The sequence below is a fragment of the Natrix helvetica genome, assembly GCF_964273705.1.
Source record: "Natrix helvetica genome assembly, chromosome: 4".
Classification (NCBI taxonomy): domain Eukaryota; kingdom Metazoa; phylum Chordata; class Lepidosauria; order Squamata; family Natricidae; genus Natrix; species Natrix helvetica.
In genome coordinates, this window is record NC_138550.1 from 60,636,468 (window position 1) to 60,653,875 (window position 17,408).

The following is a 17,408-nucleotide window of genomic DNA, read 5'->3' on the forward strand; positions in this document are numbered from 1 at the left end:
GTCGTAAGTGTGAAAAATGCTCATGTCACTTTTTTAGTGTAATTGTAACTTTGGTCACTAAACGAATGGTTATCAGTCAAGGACTAATAGTATGTCTTTGTCATTACCAAGATAATCTTGTAGGCAATATTACATATATTTACTGTGGATCTTTTATTTTGCATCATATTTCAGCAACACTACAATTTATTAAGTTCAAGCAGCTTTGTCATTGACTAAGTGAAGCAATTATCTCAGGTAGCAGATACTGAGAGCAATGATAGCAGCCTTCCAGATGATTTTGGAAACAGTAGATGACAAAACCCTAACTCTAACTTGATGGTATTCAATTACAAGTTCATTCTGTTTCTGTACATGAATTTGAGTGAGAGAGCTAACAGTTCCATTAGATTGTCTCTGTTTATCTTTCTTCTAAATGAATAAACCATCATTATTCCAAGAACTCAGGACTTTTTGATCACAATACAGTCATGTGAGGAAAGTGCCAAAATATTGCAAAATCATACAGTGAACTTCATGGCTCATTTGGAATTTGAACCAGTGGTGGGATACAACCAGTACTGTTCCGATACGGTGCTCTGGAGGGACCACACACCCTCCTTACCTGTATTTGAGCCGATCGGGGCTTCCGCGAACGGAGCCTAGAGTGCTTGCGTGACGTTCCGCCAAGCAGCTGGAATGTCGTGGGCAGTAAGTTCGCGTGTGCACGCTGTGCACATGCTGCGCGCGTGCATGTGGTGGACACCCGGCCCCATTGCACCATACTGGTTGCAGTGGGATCCGGAACCCACCACTGATTTTAACCTATATCTTCCTAGTCCAAACATTACTTTATACTTAGCCCACCTTTAATATAGGAGAATACATACAGAAGTTACTCATGAATTCCCAATATCCATTCATTTGTTTTGGGATTCGAGAAGAGAAAAGCCTGTGGCCAAACTTTTCAGAAATTTTGCATTTAAGAATTTAGAAACGCCAGTAATTCTTCCTATTTGAGACTGTTTCTCCAAAATTGTATTGTGTTTTGAGATGAAATCATTGGTTAGTGATTGCACTATAAAGCCTGTATGTTTTTCTTGTCTTCTACCAGAAAGATGACAAGAGCTGCTAGCAATCTAAATTTCAATTAGTATAAATTTTGAATAATTTAGAAAATAATTTAAAAGTGTCCATTTCTGAATATTAACATTACTTTGAAAGTCAGTTTCACGTTTCGTAATTACTTTTTCATTACTTTTTATATGCAGTATGGATGGTGCAGATCTCTGCTTTGAAATTGTAAAGAGAGCAGATGCTGGTTTTGTGTACAGTGAAGCTGTAGCCAGGTATGTTGTCTTACTTTAATTCTGTGCTGGGAAGAGTGAACAATAATTAACACTTATCTGATAGCTAACACTATAAGCAGCACTGATTAAGATAATCAATCCGGAAAACTTATATAGGTAGTCTTTGTTTAGAGACCCCAGTTGGGACCAGCAACTCAGTCATTAAGTGAAGCAGTCGCTAAGTAAAATAGTAGCTATGCTTATGATTCTACAACAGCTTTCCTTTGCTTTACAGACCTGAAAAGATAGTAAATATGACGATTGATTCCAATTTACTTTTTCATCACTGAATAGTCACTAAATGAGGACTACTTATATTCAATAAGTATTCTTTTAAAGATTAATACATGTTGAGGAAAGAAACTATGACTAGTAATGTTTTAAAAAGCAAAATATGGTATTATTTTAATTTTAGTTCTCAGTTATTTTAAATAATTGTGAAAAGATATCTCAAAAGTTTATAATTAAATTGTACTATTATTAGATTCATCATTATCAGTTACACTTCTAAACCTCCAGTTAACAAAAGAACTTAATCAAGGCAAAGTGAAGCACTTTTAAATTAGGAGCATAAGAGGCTAGGATCTGACCTAGATTTGATTACTGTATTTTTCGGAGTACAAGACGCGCCTTTTTCCCTCAAAAAAGAGGCTGAAAATCTGGGTGCATCTTATGCACTGAATACAGCATTTTTTTTGCCTCCTGAAACCCCGCCCCCTTTGCAAAAATGGCCATGCATAGCTTGTAGGAGGTTTTCAGAGAGCTCCTGGGGGCTGGGGAGGGCAGACATTTTGCCTCCCCCAGCCCCCAGGAGCGCTATAAACTTCCTAATCACCCCCCCTTTTTTTTTACAAAAAATGGGCCCATTTTCGCAAATAAACAGCCCGTTTTTTGCTCATTTTGGGGGCCCCCACCCTCCCAGAAACACTCTATAATCCGCCTAAGGGTTATTCATGCCCTTTTTTGTGGTGGTGGTGGGGAAACCAGGCCCGTTTTTAGCAGGTTTGCAGAGTGCAAAAACTTTTTTTTAATTTGCTTCTTCAAAACCTTGATGCGTCTTATACTCCGATGTGTCTTACACTCCGAAAAATACGATAGCTCCAGTTTTCTTTTTCTAGTTATAGTTTGCAGAAAATTATAAGAGATAAAGCCATGTTTGCACTGCCATGTTTGCATCCTAGCAAGCTATGTTCAGAAACACATTATTTTTAAACACAGGAGTTTCATTACATAATCATGAATTATTGCACTAATAGACAAGTTCATATGAGACTGTTCTCTTTTAAAGCCATCTAAGTAGGTAAATAACCTACAACATTTAGTAACAAATTGTGTAAGTTGATTTGTATTATATTACTTCAATGGAAGATATATTAAATTTAGCTAAACAGGTGAAGGATTGAATCCTGTTGATTCCATAGCTAAATTTTGTGGTATACTAACATGGAAGATTTTTTTTTGTCTGTTTTTAAAAATAACACCGAAATATTGTGAGTTTATGCTCTCCTAATTTTATTTATGCATTCATATATTCTAGAAAGAATATTTAGGTTTTTTTAGCAATATATGTTTTCAGTGTTCTAGAGCTGTGGCTCCCACATTTTGGGCACCAGGGACCAATTCCATAGAGAGAGGTTTTTTCATGCACCAAAGGGGGCGTGGTTTCGTTTGCACCCTCAAGTTTCTGGCATATGTCTTTAAGAATGTTGTTTGCTATTACAATTATGATTGGATAGAGTTGTTTTCGTTAGCTACTGCATAGTTGATCTTTATAATATAAAGATATTGCACAATACAATATGACTAAGATACAGTGTAGATGGTAAGTAGCTTTTTTCCAGGTGTGACTATGATGGGGATTACAGAGATAAATGATGTTCATAGGTGGACCATGAACATATCTGAAATTTTGAAAAAATGATATTGTTATAAAATGTTGATCACGGGAGAGGTTGCTGAAAATCATTTATCAGAAGACATCCTGAGGAAATTGTTCCCTTCTACCCTTACTTGCTCCCAAGACACTTAAACTTCAATTTGGTTTTCTCTGACCAAGTCAGCCCAATCTATGTACTACGAAAACACTCAGGTCTGTAACTGAGTGAAATTGTGCATTGTAGGACACAACCTTTTTAACCCAGGTACTCCACATGAGTATCTTACAGAATGCATCCCAAATCTGGGATACGTAACCCCTATGGAATTAAAATTTAGCAAATTTTATAAAACAATTTATGACATAAAATTATCATAAAATATTCTATGACATAACAAAATGTCATAAAATATTTCCTGTGGCAAGCTCCTGACGTTTAACTGTGCTATGCAGTCGGTTACTCTGAAGGCAAATCCATCTCTAAATATCTCCCTGAATTTTTAAGAACTTTTCTAGTACATGTGAAGCTCTGCCATTGAGGACTCTGGTAAGAAGTATCTCTAAAACGAAATCCCATTGTGTAATTGCTAATAAAGGTTTTGATTACAAATCCTTTTTTTATTTCTGCATATATACCTTTTGAGTACCATAGATTTAGCAAACTGTAGCTAAGGTTTAACATGCATCCCTCACATTGTGGGGAATAAGTCTAATACTGTATTTTTCGGAGTATAAGACGCACCGGAGTATACCGTATTTATTCGAGTATAACACGCACACGTGTATAACGCGCACCCCCTAATTTTTGATTAAAAATCGGTATAAAATTTTGTTTCACACCAAGCATTGTAATAGTAATGACTATTGCCGCCGGCGGGGCGGGAAGGGAGCGGAGGCGCGCCAGCTTTTGCTCTAGTCAAGACAAAATAAGACCAAACTCGCGGGAGGCATTGTAATGAGTAGGCGATTGCTGTATAGAGAAGAGGAAGAGCAGGCTAAAGGTCCAGCATAGAAGCGAAGCCGAAAGAGATCCTTGCGAGGCTCTGCAGGCTTCCTCGGAGTAAGGAAGACAACAGCTCCCCTCACCCCCCAGAAAGCAGCGGGGCTCATCGTGATGAAAAAGGCAGCCCTGATGCCGAGGAGAGCCTTGCAAGGAGGCGGAAAGGAAAAGCCCGAAAAGGCACCAAAAGAAGCGGGGGGAGCTTCGCCCGCCTGGTGGGCAGCCTGTGCGCGCCTGTTGCCAGCGTTCGGCGGCAGCAGCAGCGGCAATAGTCGGAGCGCCGCTGCTGCCGCCGAACACTAGCAACAGGACCGCACAGGCTGCCCACCAGGCGCCTGGGGAGGGCGAAAAAAGCATGTAAAAATGGGAGGGTCGCGTGTTGTTCGCGCATGCGCACTGGGGGTCGCGCGTTGCATTATGGGTGCGGCACGCCCGCACACGACCCCCCTGCGCTCCCCCCCCCACTTGTGGCACGCGAGCCAAAAAAGGTTCACCATCGCTGTCATAGGGGATTGGAATGCTAAAGCAGGAAGTCTAAAGGAACCGGAATAACAGGCAATTTTGGTCTTGGAATACAAAATGAAGCAGAACAAAAGCTAAAAGAGTTATCTAGAGAACCTGCTGCTCATAGCAAATACTCTTTTTCAACAACCAAGAGGTGATTCCAGGTGATCACTACTGAAATTTGATTGATTATATACTCTGCAGTCAAAAATGGAGAAGTTATATACAGTCAGTAAAAACAAAACCTGGAGCTCAGATCATGAGCTTTACTGCAAAAGTCAGGCTTAAATTGAAGAAAATAGGGGAAATCATTAGGCATGATCTGAATTGTAACCCTTATGAATATACAATGGAGGTGGTGAATAGGTTTAAGGAATCAGATCTGGTAGAGTGCCTAAAGAACAGTGAACTAAGAACATTGTACAAGGAATCATTTACAATGACTCCCCCTCCCCCCCCCAAAAAAGGACCGAAGAAAGCAAAGTGGCTGTCTGATGAGGCTTTATAAATAGCTGAGAAAAGAAGGAAAGTGAAAGGCATGCTTCTGTTTTTTGTTAATAGACTGGCTGAGTGCTGATTTGTTCTAAACCCCTTTTCTTAATTACAAATGTAAACTTTCATTGCTTTACTCTGGAGCTTTAAAACACTTTCTCTTTCGCCATAATGAAAGTGGAAGAGGAGACTTGATCTGATTTATATCACATTTTTACTCTTAAGGATTTTCCATGTTATTAGTCTTTCTAAAAGAACTCTGTTGCTTCATTTTATTTTTGTATATATCCTTTTAACTATAACTCGGTACCCTACTAGATATATCCTGAGAGATTCTAGGGCATAACTTCTTCCCTCCCTGCCCAGTCCAGCTCAGGATTGCACAGTCTCTTAATTTGAGTTTCTCTCTGGAATGTACTATCTCCTCCCTGGAAAAGTTCTATGCTGCCAAGATTCCCCACCACTGTTTATCCAAATGCAATTCACTATATTGTCTTTGGGCTTAGACCTGTCAATATATCAATAGATAGTATCCTCCATTACTAGATCATCCTCCCCTACTCTTCCATATGAGCAGTTGTGTTCCTTAAATATTTCTGCCACTATGTTTTCTTCCCTTGACTCAGAGGTGAGTTCCTCCCGGTACAGTCTGGTACGCCAGGAGTGGTAGTGAAAATCTGGTGTACCGAATAGGACGAGTAGCGATGGTGGCCTAGCCACGCCCCCGTACCATCGAAAGAAAGAAACAACAGAGGAGCAGAGGCCTCGTCTGTTGGAAGAAGCATCTGTGCTTCGTTCTCTTTGAGAGCTGCCTTGCTTGCCATGGGGAGAAATCAGAGGGAGAGTGGGAGGAGAAAGCCGAGCTTCTGCTAGGGATGGCCTCCTCCCACTCTCCCCCTGATTTCTCCCCAGCCGCGCTCGCGGAGGAAGGAGGCAGGGGTGCTGGCTGGCGCCCGCTTCTCTTACTGTTCGCCACAGCCGCCCCATTAGCTCCTAGTTTCTTGGTCCAAGCACTGGCTTTGGCTCCATTTGAGGAAATAGTGCAGTTATTCTAAATTGGTCTAAATTGATTAATTTTATTGATTGGCTTTTCCAAATTTACAAATTGTTGTGTTGCTGGCCACAGAGACCATATTTACTTTCTCATGAGGAGATAGGAGAGACTTTTTGGCGTTTCTCTCCTACCTCTGGGCCTGGTCCCTGGGTGTTTGGGGATGACAGGCTCTGTCAGCAGCAAAGGGGAGCGACTGCAGGCACTCCAACATGTGCAGAGGCTGAAAAATTGTGCTGCATCCCCAACAGCCGCATCACGGCTCCAACAGGTGCGCCGTGTCTTGGAGAAGATAGCCCCGGCTTCAAAGACCGTGCCGCGGCTTGGAGAGAGGAGCCGCGGCTTCAAAGACCGTGCCGCAATTTGGTGAAGCGAGGCACAGCTTAGAGAGTCAGTCACGGCTTCAAAGGGCGTGCTGCAGCTGGGAAAGGTGAGCTGCAGTGTGGGAAGACGAGCCGCGATTTGTAGCAGCTAGCTGCGGCCTCCTCGTTGCAGAGCCTCTATTGACGGATCCTCCGGTGGCCATTTTGCCAATGCACGTGGAGGTGGCCATTTTCAGCTATTTCATGAGTGGCACTGCGGGCCTGCATCGTGGCCACTGATTGAGGCCGGCAGGCGGTAGAGTGACGGGTGCAGTCACATCAGCTCCCAAGGGCCAGACACCAGCAGCCGTTTTCCACAGCCCTAAAACAACTTTGTGCGCCCATGAGTGTCTAAGATGGCTACAACAGGGCCAGATCCAACGCAGGCCCCTATGGAGACCTCTAGCAAAGTTGGGGAAAGGGAGCACGACAGGCCCAGAATCAGGGCAGCGGCCTCCTAGCCGCCTGCTGAGCAGCGCCACTCCAGAGCCACCGTTAGGGACAAGCTCAGAAGACAACAAGCTTTGGAGAAGCAGATTGCCAGGGCAGAGAAGCAGGCCCATACCACTAGGCCCAGCTCCCCCAGCAAGTCAAGGTCTCCTGTTAGTCTCTCAACAGTCAGGCTCCCCTCCTAGGGGTTTCAGTCCTTCTTCCCTCTCAATCTCGCCTGCTAGGCCTCGTAGGAAGACCAGACAGGAGGTATCCCCTTCTCCACCCATCTCTCTGAGACCTCCCTAATTTTTGCCCAGCCTCCTCTCAGGAGAGGGAATGCGTTTGGCATCGGCTAGACGTCTGCCCCGCGCTGTGCATTTATCTCAGGCACACATCGGCATCTGAGGCTCTTTTCATTTCCTTTCAACCCAGTTCCCTGGGGGCCAGGGTCTCCTCTGCCACAATTGGCAGGTGGCAGGCCATTATTGCCATCTATGAAGCCCCAGGTCAGACTCCTCCTTCGGGGATCACGGCCCATTCCATGCGGAGCGCCGCCATTACCACGGTGTGGGCCACCAGAGCCCCATTCGAGGACATTTGCCGGGTAGCCACCTGGTCGTCCCTGACTTCCTTTATCCGGCACTATCGTCTGGTTATTTTTGCATCGGCGGAGGCGTCCTTTGGACATAGGGTTCTCCAGCAGGTGGTGACCACCCCTTCCCCGGGGTTCTAATTTCCCTCTCTGGGACCTAGCTTGGGTACGTCCCAGCTGTAGCCTCTCCCACCATCTCTACTGGAAAAAGAAAGTTGGTCCTTACCTGAACGTGTCTTTTCAGTAGAGTGGTGGGAGGGGCTACATCCTTCCCTGGTTCAGCAATATGTAGCTAGTCAGGAGGGGTGAAGGGGGGTCAGGTGGTCTGTTTTTTTGTTGTGTCTTACAGTGTTTGTCATTCAACCTCGAGGAAACTGGGAGCCAACAGGGAAAGGAGGATACTTAAAGAAATTTCCCTCAGTCTTTGGACCAATCAGGCTTTGACAGAACCCAGTTGTAGCCCCTCTCGCCACTCTACTGAAAAGACATGTTCATGTAAGGACCAACGTTCTTTATGTTGCCATTGCTTAGAGCATCGCCGGCATCAGCTTCTTGCCATCGCCACCATGCCGAATTCACCAAAAGCGGTGCCAGAAGCATTTGGACATGCTCAGGGAAGGGAGAGCCGGAACTGACAGCCCAGGATTGTGTTTCAGCTGCCACTTCTGTTGTTGCTGCAGCCACCAGAGACTCCTTCCTTGCTACCACTTTGTTTTGGCCAAAAAGCAATGCCTCTGAGGGGCTGTTCCCGGATGGCACCTGAGGCCCCCTCGCCTCTTTCTGCCCCACAGAAAAAAGAGCAGCTCCCCTCTCCCCTCTCACTTTCCTCAGCCTACGCACTATTCAGAGGGTGGGGGAAAGTGCCCCTCAGCTGCTCCTCCAGGAAGACCACCGCACTTTCTCTACGGGTGGGAGGTTGAAGGGGCAACTACAGGTTAAGAGCGGCGAGGGGTTTTGGCAGCGCGAAAGAAAGACTTCAAAGTCAGTGGAGGTGGTGTGTGGCTTGTTCTGATTTTCCCCAGGTGCAAAATGCTTTAAAAAATAAAACTTTAGTTTTGGGGTGTGTGTAAAAGGTTAGGGGTGCAAGAGTCTTATAATTTGACAGCTTTAAGACTTGCACACTTCAAATTCCAGAGTTCCTGAGCCAACATGACTGGAGGAGAAATTCTGGGAATTGAAGTCCACAAGTCTTAAAGCTGTCAAGTTTGAATACCTCTGAGGTTTTGTTTTGTTTTTTGTAAAGGGTTAAGGGTGCAAGGGTCTTGTAACCTGACAGCTTTAAAACTTGCACACTTCAAATGCCACAGTTTCTGAGCCAACATTTTGGTTGCTAAGCAAGAGCATTGTTAAGTGAGTTTCACCACATTTTACAAGTTGGCACGCCCACCCAGTCACATAACTGCCAAGCCACGCCCACAGAATAGGCCATGCACACAGAATAAATAGTAAAAAAATTGAAACCCACCCACAGTTTTAAAACTATACACCAGCAGGATGAAACTACAATATACAAATTTCTTTTGGTGAGTTTCCTATAGCCATTTCAATGATGCATGGTCAATTCTGAGTTCAAAATAACAATTGCACCTAGCCCTACATGTAAGTAATGTTCTCAAGAGCATATATATTCTTTCTCCAACACAGACCAAGAGTAGTTAGGTAGTTCGGGTAGTTTCTTATTCAGAAATTTCACCAAATGAGGAGCTTCCTCTACTAACTTCAGGTAGTGACTCTGAGGCATCAGTTATTTTGTGCAATTGCTTTATCCAAGATTGGAGTTGTAATAAAGAATATCTGTGACAATACTGCTCAAATGCAATCTATCATTGTTCAGATCACACTGGATTTGGTTTGTGTAATACCCATTCCTTGAAGATCCTGAATATAACATTGTACATTTGCCTGTATTTGAATACTTGGTAGTAATTAATTAGCCCCAGGAAAGATTGCACAGTACATAATTTTATTTATAAGTACAGACCAGTTCTGGATTCTTTCCTCTACAACAGGGTTGTCAAACTGGCGGCTTGCAGGCCAGATGCATCACGTGCAGGCCAAGGCTACCCCAGCTCTGTGAATGGGAAAAACATCGCGAAACATCATGTGACCGCAATGTGATGATGCTCTACTAGTAGTTTTGCAATTTCTTCTGTTATTAAAGTCATAGATTCGGCTTTTATCCCCACACATATTTACTTTTAAAACATTTTGTTGTATCCCTACTAGTGGATGATGACCCAATATTCTGTCAACTGGGCATGGAATGCATCCTGAAAAGCCTTCACAATCTCTACCTTATGTTAATCTCTAGTTCTCTTATAGAGTTGTATGTAGTTCTCCTGAAATGGTCCTGAATCTCTGTTGTTAGTTTTGTCACATTCAATGTGGCAATTTGATGGCATTCATATGAGCATGCTATGCCATATCTTACTTTTCATAGTTATGAGTTGATACTGTATATTTTCTTCCAGTTATAGACTTTGACCATTTTAAATCTTCTCTTCTGCTATCTTTTTACCCTGAACTCTCCAAAGATCTGGACCATTCCCCCTACACTTTATTTATGCAAAGGTCATTATTATGTGGATTACACTAAGTTAGGGCAGATGCAATCTTTATCCAGATATTTTTATCTGAACTTGTCTCCTGATCAGGTACTTGCTCTTCCTCCATAAAATAAGATTGCTAATTATCTATTTTTATTAATGCACAGGTGACTACTCAAATAGTTAAAATTACACATAATCAAGTTTTCCTTCCATTCTACAAGTGGTTAGCATCAAGTTCCCCAACATTTGAAATACAGAGGATAGATCCAAGGGAAGGAGTCTTCATATCATTGTTTTTATTTCAGGGTGTGCCCTCTCTTAACATTTTAATATAATAATAATTTATTAAATTTATGTGCCTCCTGGTTTCCAGCAACTCTGGTTAGTCACACTAATTACTGTCCTTTCAAACATTAGGAAAAGACCTTTTTGTTTTTACTGAAGTGTTTTAAATAATGTTAAATTAATTAAATACAATTCTCAAGGGCATTATGTTGTCTTTTTAGCTCATGTCTGTCTTGTTTTAAACTATATTACTATGATTGAAATGTATGTTAATTTCAACTATAATATTTTGTTAAAAAATGTTTATATTTTTATTAAATTATTCTATTGGACTTTGATTTTAAATTGTTTAGATTATATCTTGCTCAGAGAACTCTGAATATAGTCTCACCAATAAATAACATCATGATATTATGGATACTTATTTAGAAGCAACTTTTTCTTACAGGACTTATTTCTGGAGAGAAATGTTACAGCTTTAGGCTTCAAAGTACATGTAATGTAAATAAAGACCCCAATGATTTAGAATTTCTAAAATATAGTGCCCAAATTTTATGCCTATTTTTCTTTGCAGTGCTTATAACATATTTGCATGTTTGGTTTTGCAGTCATTACATGAGACAGATATTGGAAGCGCTGCGCTATTGTCATGATAATAATATAATTCACAGGGATGTGAAGGTAAGTCATATAATTACAGGAAAAATATCCATGTGAGTGTTTGTATTATTTATTGTTGTTTGGTTTCTCTGTTTTACTCAGTCACGGGCACCTATTAATTTGGAGTTTTGGACAGAATAATAAAACAAGTGAACCTTTTCATATAGTAAGGTTCACAAGTACACATATAAAATATAATATATTATAGCATAATATAATCATATACATTATCTTTTTTTCTTTTTAGTTAAATTCCTATATCTACTTTGCATTTAGAATATGAAGTGTTTTGAATTTAAAGCACCAATTTTGAGCTCTGTTTAAATTAAAAACATTTTCCACACCCCTTAGTCTGAGAGCTAGAAATGTGTTTTTGTACAGGTGGTCTGTTTATTTCTTTGGGTGTTCTATTATTGAATCCAGATCTGATGCAGTCAAAAATTCTATTTTTTAATCTGTTTACTGTATCTATATCATTTCATAAATAATGCTTGAGTATAATATAGTTCAGTGATGGCGAACCTATGGCACGCGTGCCACAAGTGGCACGCGGAGCCATTTGTCAGGGCACGTGAGGCGCTGCCCTTTCAGCTGGCCAGCGCGCATGCAGGCGCTGGCCAGCTGAGTTCACCTTTTTAAAAGCTATTTTTCGCCTTCCCCAGGCTCCAGAGGCTTTATAGGAGCCTGGGGAGGGCAGAAAGAGCCTCCTCCACCCCCCCCGGAGGCTTCAGGGACCGTCCCGAGGCTTCCCTGACGCCTTCAGAACACTTAATGGTCGTTTTAAGCGCTCCGAAGGCTTCAGGAAAGCCTCGGGACGGTCCCTGAAGCCTCCGGAGGGCCTCCGGGGGGCGGGGGGCTCTTTTCGCCCTCCCCAGGCTCCTATAAAGCTTCTGGAGCCTGGGGAGGGTGAAAAAAGCATGTAAAAATGGGGGGGGCGCGTTGTGCGCGCATGCGCACTGGGGGATCACGCTTTGCATTATGGGTGCGGCACGCCCGCACACGACCCCCCCGCGCTCCCCCCACTTGTGGCACGCGAGCCAAAAAAGGTTCGCCATCGCTGATATAGTTGAATAACTTATATTAAAGTATATACTTTGTAATTCTGTACAGTAGTTATAATTACAAAACAAGTGCAGTATAGAAATTGAGGTAGATAAGTTACAATTTAAATATAGTTTTGGATTATCCACTTGGTGCTGATTTTTTGTGACCACATAAATAGACCTACTTCAAGAAGAGCAGTCCCCAACTCGTCCTTCAGATCGTCCCAACACTATATCCATCACCACTGTAATTCAGTTCATCCATCTTGCCACTGGTCATCCTCTTTCTATCATTTCATCTACCTTTCTCAGTATTACAGAATTCTCAAGAGAGCCAGTTCTTTGCATAATATATTCAAAGTATGATAATTTAAGCCTTGTAATTTGTGCTTCAAGTGAGAACTTTAGATTGATTTACTGTACAATCCATTTGGTTTTTTTGACTGTCCATGCTATTTTATTAAGAGTCTTTTCCAACCCACAAGTTCAAAAATGTCAATTCTCTTTCAATCCCTCTTCAAAATCCAACTTTTGCTTCTATAGGGTGTCATAGAAAAAACTGTTTCCTGCATGATTTTAAACTTTGTAGATATAGATACATCATAGCATCTGACTATCTTTTCCAAGGCTTTCATTATTAATTCACCATAGTTTGAAATCTATTTCTTTATTTTTGATTGTTGTTGTTGTTCAGTTGCGAGTCATACCCAACTCTTCCTACCCCATGGACCATAGCACAACAGGCTCCCCTGTCCTTTATCAACTATTAATATCAACTATTGTTGACAGTTGATCCTAAAATCAGAAAGTATCCACCTTTTCAGTATTTTTATTGTCTGTTCTAAGATTTGCTGCTATATCTGTTATTTTGGTCTTATGTCACTCCTTTGCTGATCTGGAGCATGATTCGCTATGTTCCATCCATACTATGGTTTTCTATCCTGCATATAGGTTTCTTCTGGAGACAATTAGATGTTCTGGAATTCCCATTATCCTAAAGACATTCCACAGCTTGACATAGTCAGCATAATCAGTCTAATTGGTAAAGCCTAAAATCTGAGTTTCATTCTTCTCCACATCAAGCATGATGTTCAAAAGCGGTCTCCATGTGGAAACAAAAGTACTTATGTTCTTTTCTTTAATCAAAATGGTCAATTTTGCCATTTCAGCCAACTCCATCAACTTCTGCAACCATTCATCAAGAGTAGGAATCAAAGTGTCCTTGGTCATTCCGTGTTCAAGTGGTCTATGGCTCCCTGCTCCACCATCCCGGATTTCAATGAAATTTGGTGTGAACATGCACATACGTCCCCAATGAACATTGGTAAATTGTTACTTGCGGAGATATAGTCATTTGTTTGACCCCATACAGTGGTGGGTTGCAGGTAGTACACCCCAGTACGGGTGTACCGGTGTCTGCCAGGAGCACTGGGTACTGTTCCGGTACGGTGCTCCGGAGGGCCCACCTGCCTGCCTGAGCTCCTTACCTATATTTGAACTCTTTGGCGCTTACATGCACAGAGCATACAGCACCTGCACGACACTCTGCCAAGCAGCTGGAGCTGCGCGCATGCATGTGGGGGATGAAGGGCCCCGTTGCACCGTACCGGTTGCAATGGGATCCAGAACCCACCACTGACTCCATACCACAGCCTTCTACAGTATGGCTGTGAAGTTTCAGAAAATTTGAGACATGATATCTCCGGCAACATTTTGTTGAGAGAAACAAAACTTGGCCATCTTGTACAACTTGTTGTGCTCTGTTAAACAAAATGATAAAAACATTCTCATGAGTGATCTCCCATCTAGATAATTTTCACGTTTCTCATACCTTTCCTTCCAGAGATATAAAAAGCCAAACTTTAACCTTTTTTTGAGCCGCAGTCATTTTCAGCCAACTTTGCTCCAAATTATCTAGATGGGAGATCCCTTATGAGAATTTTTTATCATTTTGTTTAACAGAACACAACAAGTTGTACAAGATGACCAAGCTTTGTTTCTCTCAACAAAATATTGCCGGAGATATTGTCTCAAAGTTGCTGAAACCTCAAAGTCATACTGTAGAAGGCTGCAGTATGGGGTCAAACAAATGACTATATCTCTGCAAGTATTGCATCAGCAAACGTAATACTTTACCAATGTTCATGGGGGACGTGTTTGTATGTTCACAGCAAATTTCATAGAAATCCATGATGGTCGAGCAGGGCACTTTTCTGAAATAACCCTCCTTCCAGTTTTGTGTATACAAGTCTTGCTGCTGTCAACATATATAATAACAAAGTTCCAAATTTTTTCTCCAGTTCTTCCATTAAACCAAAGGAAAAGTTCTGGTTTCATTTTTATCTCCCATTTCCCCCCAAAAATGTATTAAAATATGAGTCATACTCCAAAAAGGTTTTTCTTTATCACATATCTGCCATAGATGGGAAAAAGTCCCCTCTTTACTTTTACACTTCCAACATTCATTTGGCATACCTTTATACATCTTAGATAATTTATCTGGTGTTAAATACCAACAATACATCATCGTATAAAAATTTTCTTTTAGACTGTAATTTAATGTGAGTTTTAAACTCTTCATCCACAAATTTTCCCATTGTTCAAGCATCACATTACATCCAAAGTTCCTTGCCCATTGAATCATACAATGTTTTACATGTTCATTTTCCAAATTTAATTTCAATAACGTTTTATAGATTTTAGCAATAATATGTTCATCATTGCCACCTAATAAAATTTATTTTCATTTTTAACAAAGTCAAATCCATAACATTTTTTATCCAGTTTAAGCCTTTCTTTCAGTTATTGATAAGTAAACCAATGACAAACATAACTTTCTGATTCAAGTTCTTCCCTCGGCTTTAATATTAGGTCACCAGAGTTGAAAGATAAAATTTTTCCATACATCAACGAGTTTGGTTTTGCCACCATTTCTTTTCTGAAAAAGGCTTCCTGTGGTGACACCCAAAGGGACAACTTTGTAGAGAGCCTTGTTTTATATTTATTCCAAACTCTTAGTATGGCATGTCTAACAAAATGGCTATTGAAATCAACATTAATTTTAGATTTATCATACCATAAGTAGCTATGCCATTCAAATCTTAATTCATGGCCCCCAAATTCAAGTAACCTCTTATTCTGGAGGCTCACTCATTCTTTTGCCCAGGTCAAGAAACATGCATCAAAGTACAATTTCATATCTGGTAGACCCAAACACACACACACCCATTTCCTTAGCATCTTGCAGTAATTTATACCTAGAAATTAGATATTTTTAATCTAAAAATTAGATATAATTTTCCCCGTCATATGAATTTAGAACTTGGTTTTTTCCCCTGCCATATGAACTTAGAAATATCCTTCTGCCAGATTATCAGTTGTAAGTATTGGTAACATCTGGAATAAAAAAAATCATCTTTGATAAGATGCTAGATGGTAGATCTTTATGGAAATGGCTTGTACATATTATTAAGAAAAAGCAAAAAATTGTGATTTGATGTTAATTCCTTATTTTATTGTAACAGAAAGAGTCGGAAGTCAGTGCTTTTTTTTCCTTCCTATTTTTCCTCACCTCTCTTTCCTCCCCCCCCCCCCCCGGATTTTCTATTTATTTTGTATTTTATAATGCTTCATAACTCAATAAAAATATTAATGGATGACATATTCGTCATAATAAAATATATATTTGATAACCAAAGAAGTACATGTTGGCTTTTCTGCATCCCTTGGCTTTTTGTATCCAGTGGCATCAACAACAATGTCACTTACGTCTTGACTTTTTCTGAAACCAATTTAAACATTGGTATCCTTTTCCATGTAAGGCTTTAATCTGCATTGGATGTTCCTAAGCATTATTTTGCTAGTGTGCGAAGTTAATAATTCAATATATTAGTTAGTACCCTCAGTTTAACTAAGTACCCTCTTTTCTTTGGTATTAGTATGTAGACTGACCTCTTCAAATTTGATGGCCACTATGATGTTATCCAAATTTGATGGCAAAGTTTATTTAGAATTTTTACTGGTTTTTCTTCAGGTGCTTGATATATCTGTATATATTCCATCAATGTATGTAGCCTTCCATTTTGATGATGATCAAAACTTCATTCTCTTCTAGTACTGAAGTTCTTGTAGATAGAGAATGTCTTCTTAAGGTATCTTGGACATTGACATCTCTGTTGAACAACATTTCAATTTACTCCTTCCTTTATTTTTTTTCTCTTTGAATCAGTTATTATTTGTCCATTGGCATTCTTTAGCATATTGAGGAAGTAACCTCCTCCTGAGTTTGGAGATCTTGTAAAGACTTTCCTTGTTTTCTGTAACTGTTTCCATCTCTGATACCTTTACAGATTTGTAATACATGCAACCACATAGGAACCACAGACACTTTGTAGCTAAGCGCCACAGTCATAAAGTGGAAAACTCTGTAACTGCAACAGATTTATGACATCACTTCTTCAGTTGTTATGCAAAACATCATATAACTACAACTTGCAATTTTAGTTCCATGTTCTTCATTAACTCTACCTGTATTAATTTGCAAGCCATTTCGGAAGCACAGAAATGGTGATCATGTAACGTGGCTGCTGCAGTAGTCGTAAATGCAAGAATTGGTTACAAAGCTTTTTTGTTTGTTTGTTTGTTTGCTGTTGTTTTTTGCACCACTATAACTTCACTTACTAGATAAGACAAACAATAGATAAGCACTACCTGTACTGCTTCTAACAACTCTTTGAAATTCTCCCTTCCTGACATCTTTGGTTTTTGTGACTTTGGCTTCTTTTCTCTTGGCAATATATTCTGTCATTCAGTTTGCTTTCTTCTGTTTTTTGGGCTTTGTTAATTTCCTCCTTCATCCTTAATAACTTCTATGATTTCATTCCATGGAAGTTTCATAGAGGTTCTGAACTTCAGTGACTGGTTCCCAATCAGTGCCGTTCAGATCTTCAAAATGATTTCAAGTGTTCTCCATGAAAATAATGAGCATTTTTTTCATATTGTGGAAGTTGGTTACTTCATGAGCTTCACTTGGAATGTGCACATGAGCAGTTCATGATCTGTTCTACAAACAGCACTTTATCATGTCTTTGATCCTATAACTGAGCTTCTTCACCTTTTAACAATCATATGGCTAGTTGGATTTCTATGTACTTAATATGGTGATTTCTATATATGCAACATTGTTTTTTGGGTGTTTTTTGAAGATGGTGTTGGTTATGAGGAAATAATTGGAA

The 17,408-nt window shown here is 40.5% G+C and overlaps 1 protein-coding gene across 11 annotated transcripts in view; it reads left to right on the forward strand.

Moving 5' to 3' along the window:
• CASK (calcium/calmodulin dependent serine protein kinase) overlaps window positions 1–17,408 on the forward strand; it is a 187,803-nt gene that overhangs the window by 65,198 nt on the left and 105,197 nt on the right. For all 11 annotated transcript variants that reach the window (XM_081951512.1, XM_081951509.1, XM_081951514.1 and 8 more), the window contains exons 4-5: window positions 1,251–1,328; window positions 11,080–11,152. In XM_081951512.1, the coding sequence (XP_081807638.1) occupies window positions 1,251–1,328; window positions 11,080–11,152 (151 nt within the window). The remainder of the gene's footprint in view (window positions 1–1,250; window positions 1,329–11,079; window positions 11,153–17,408) is intronic.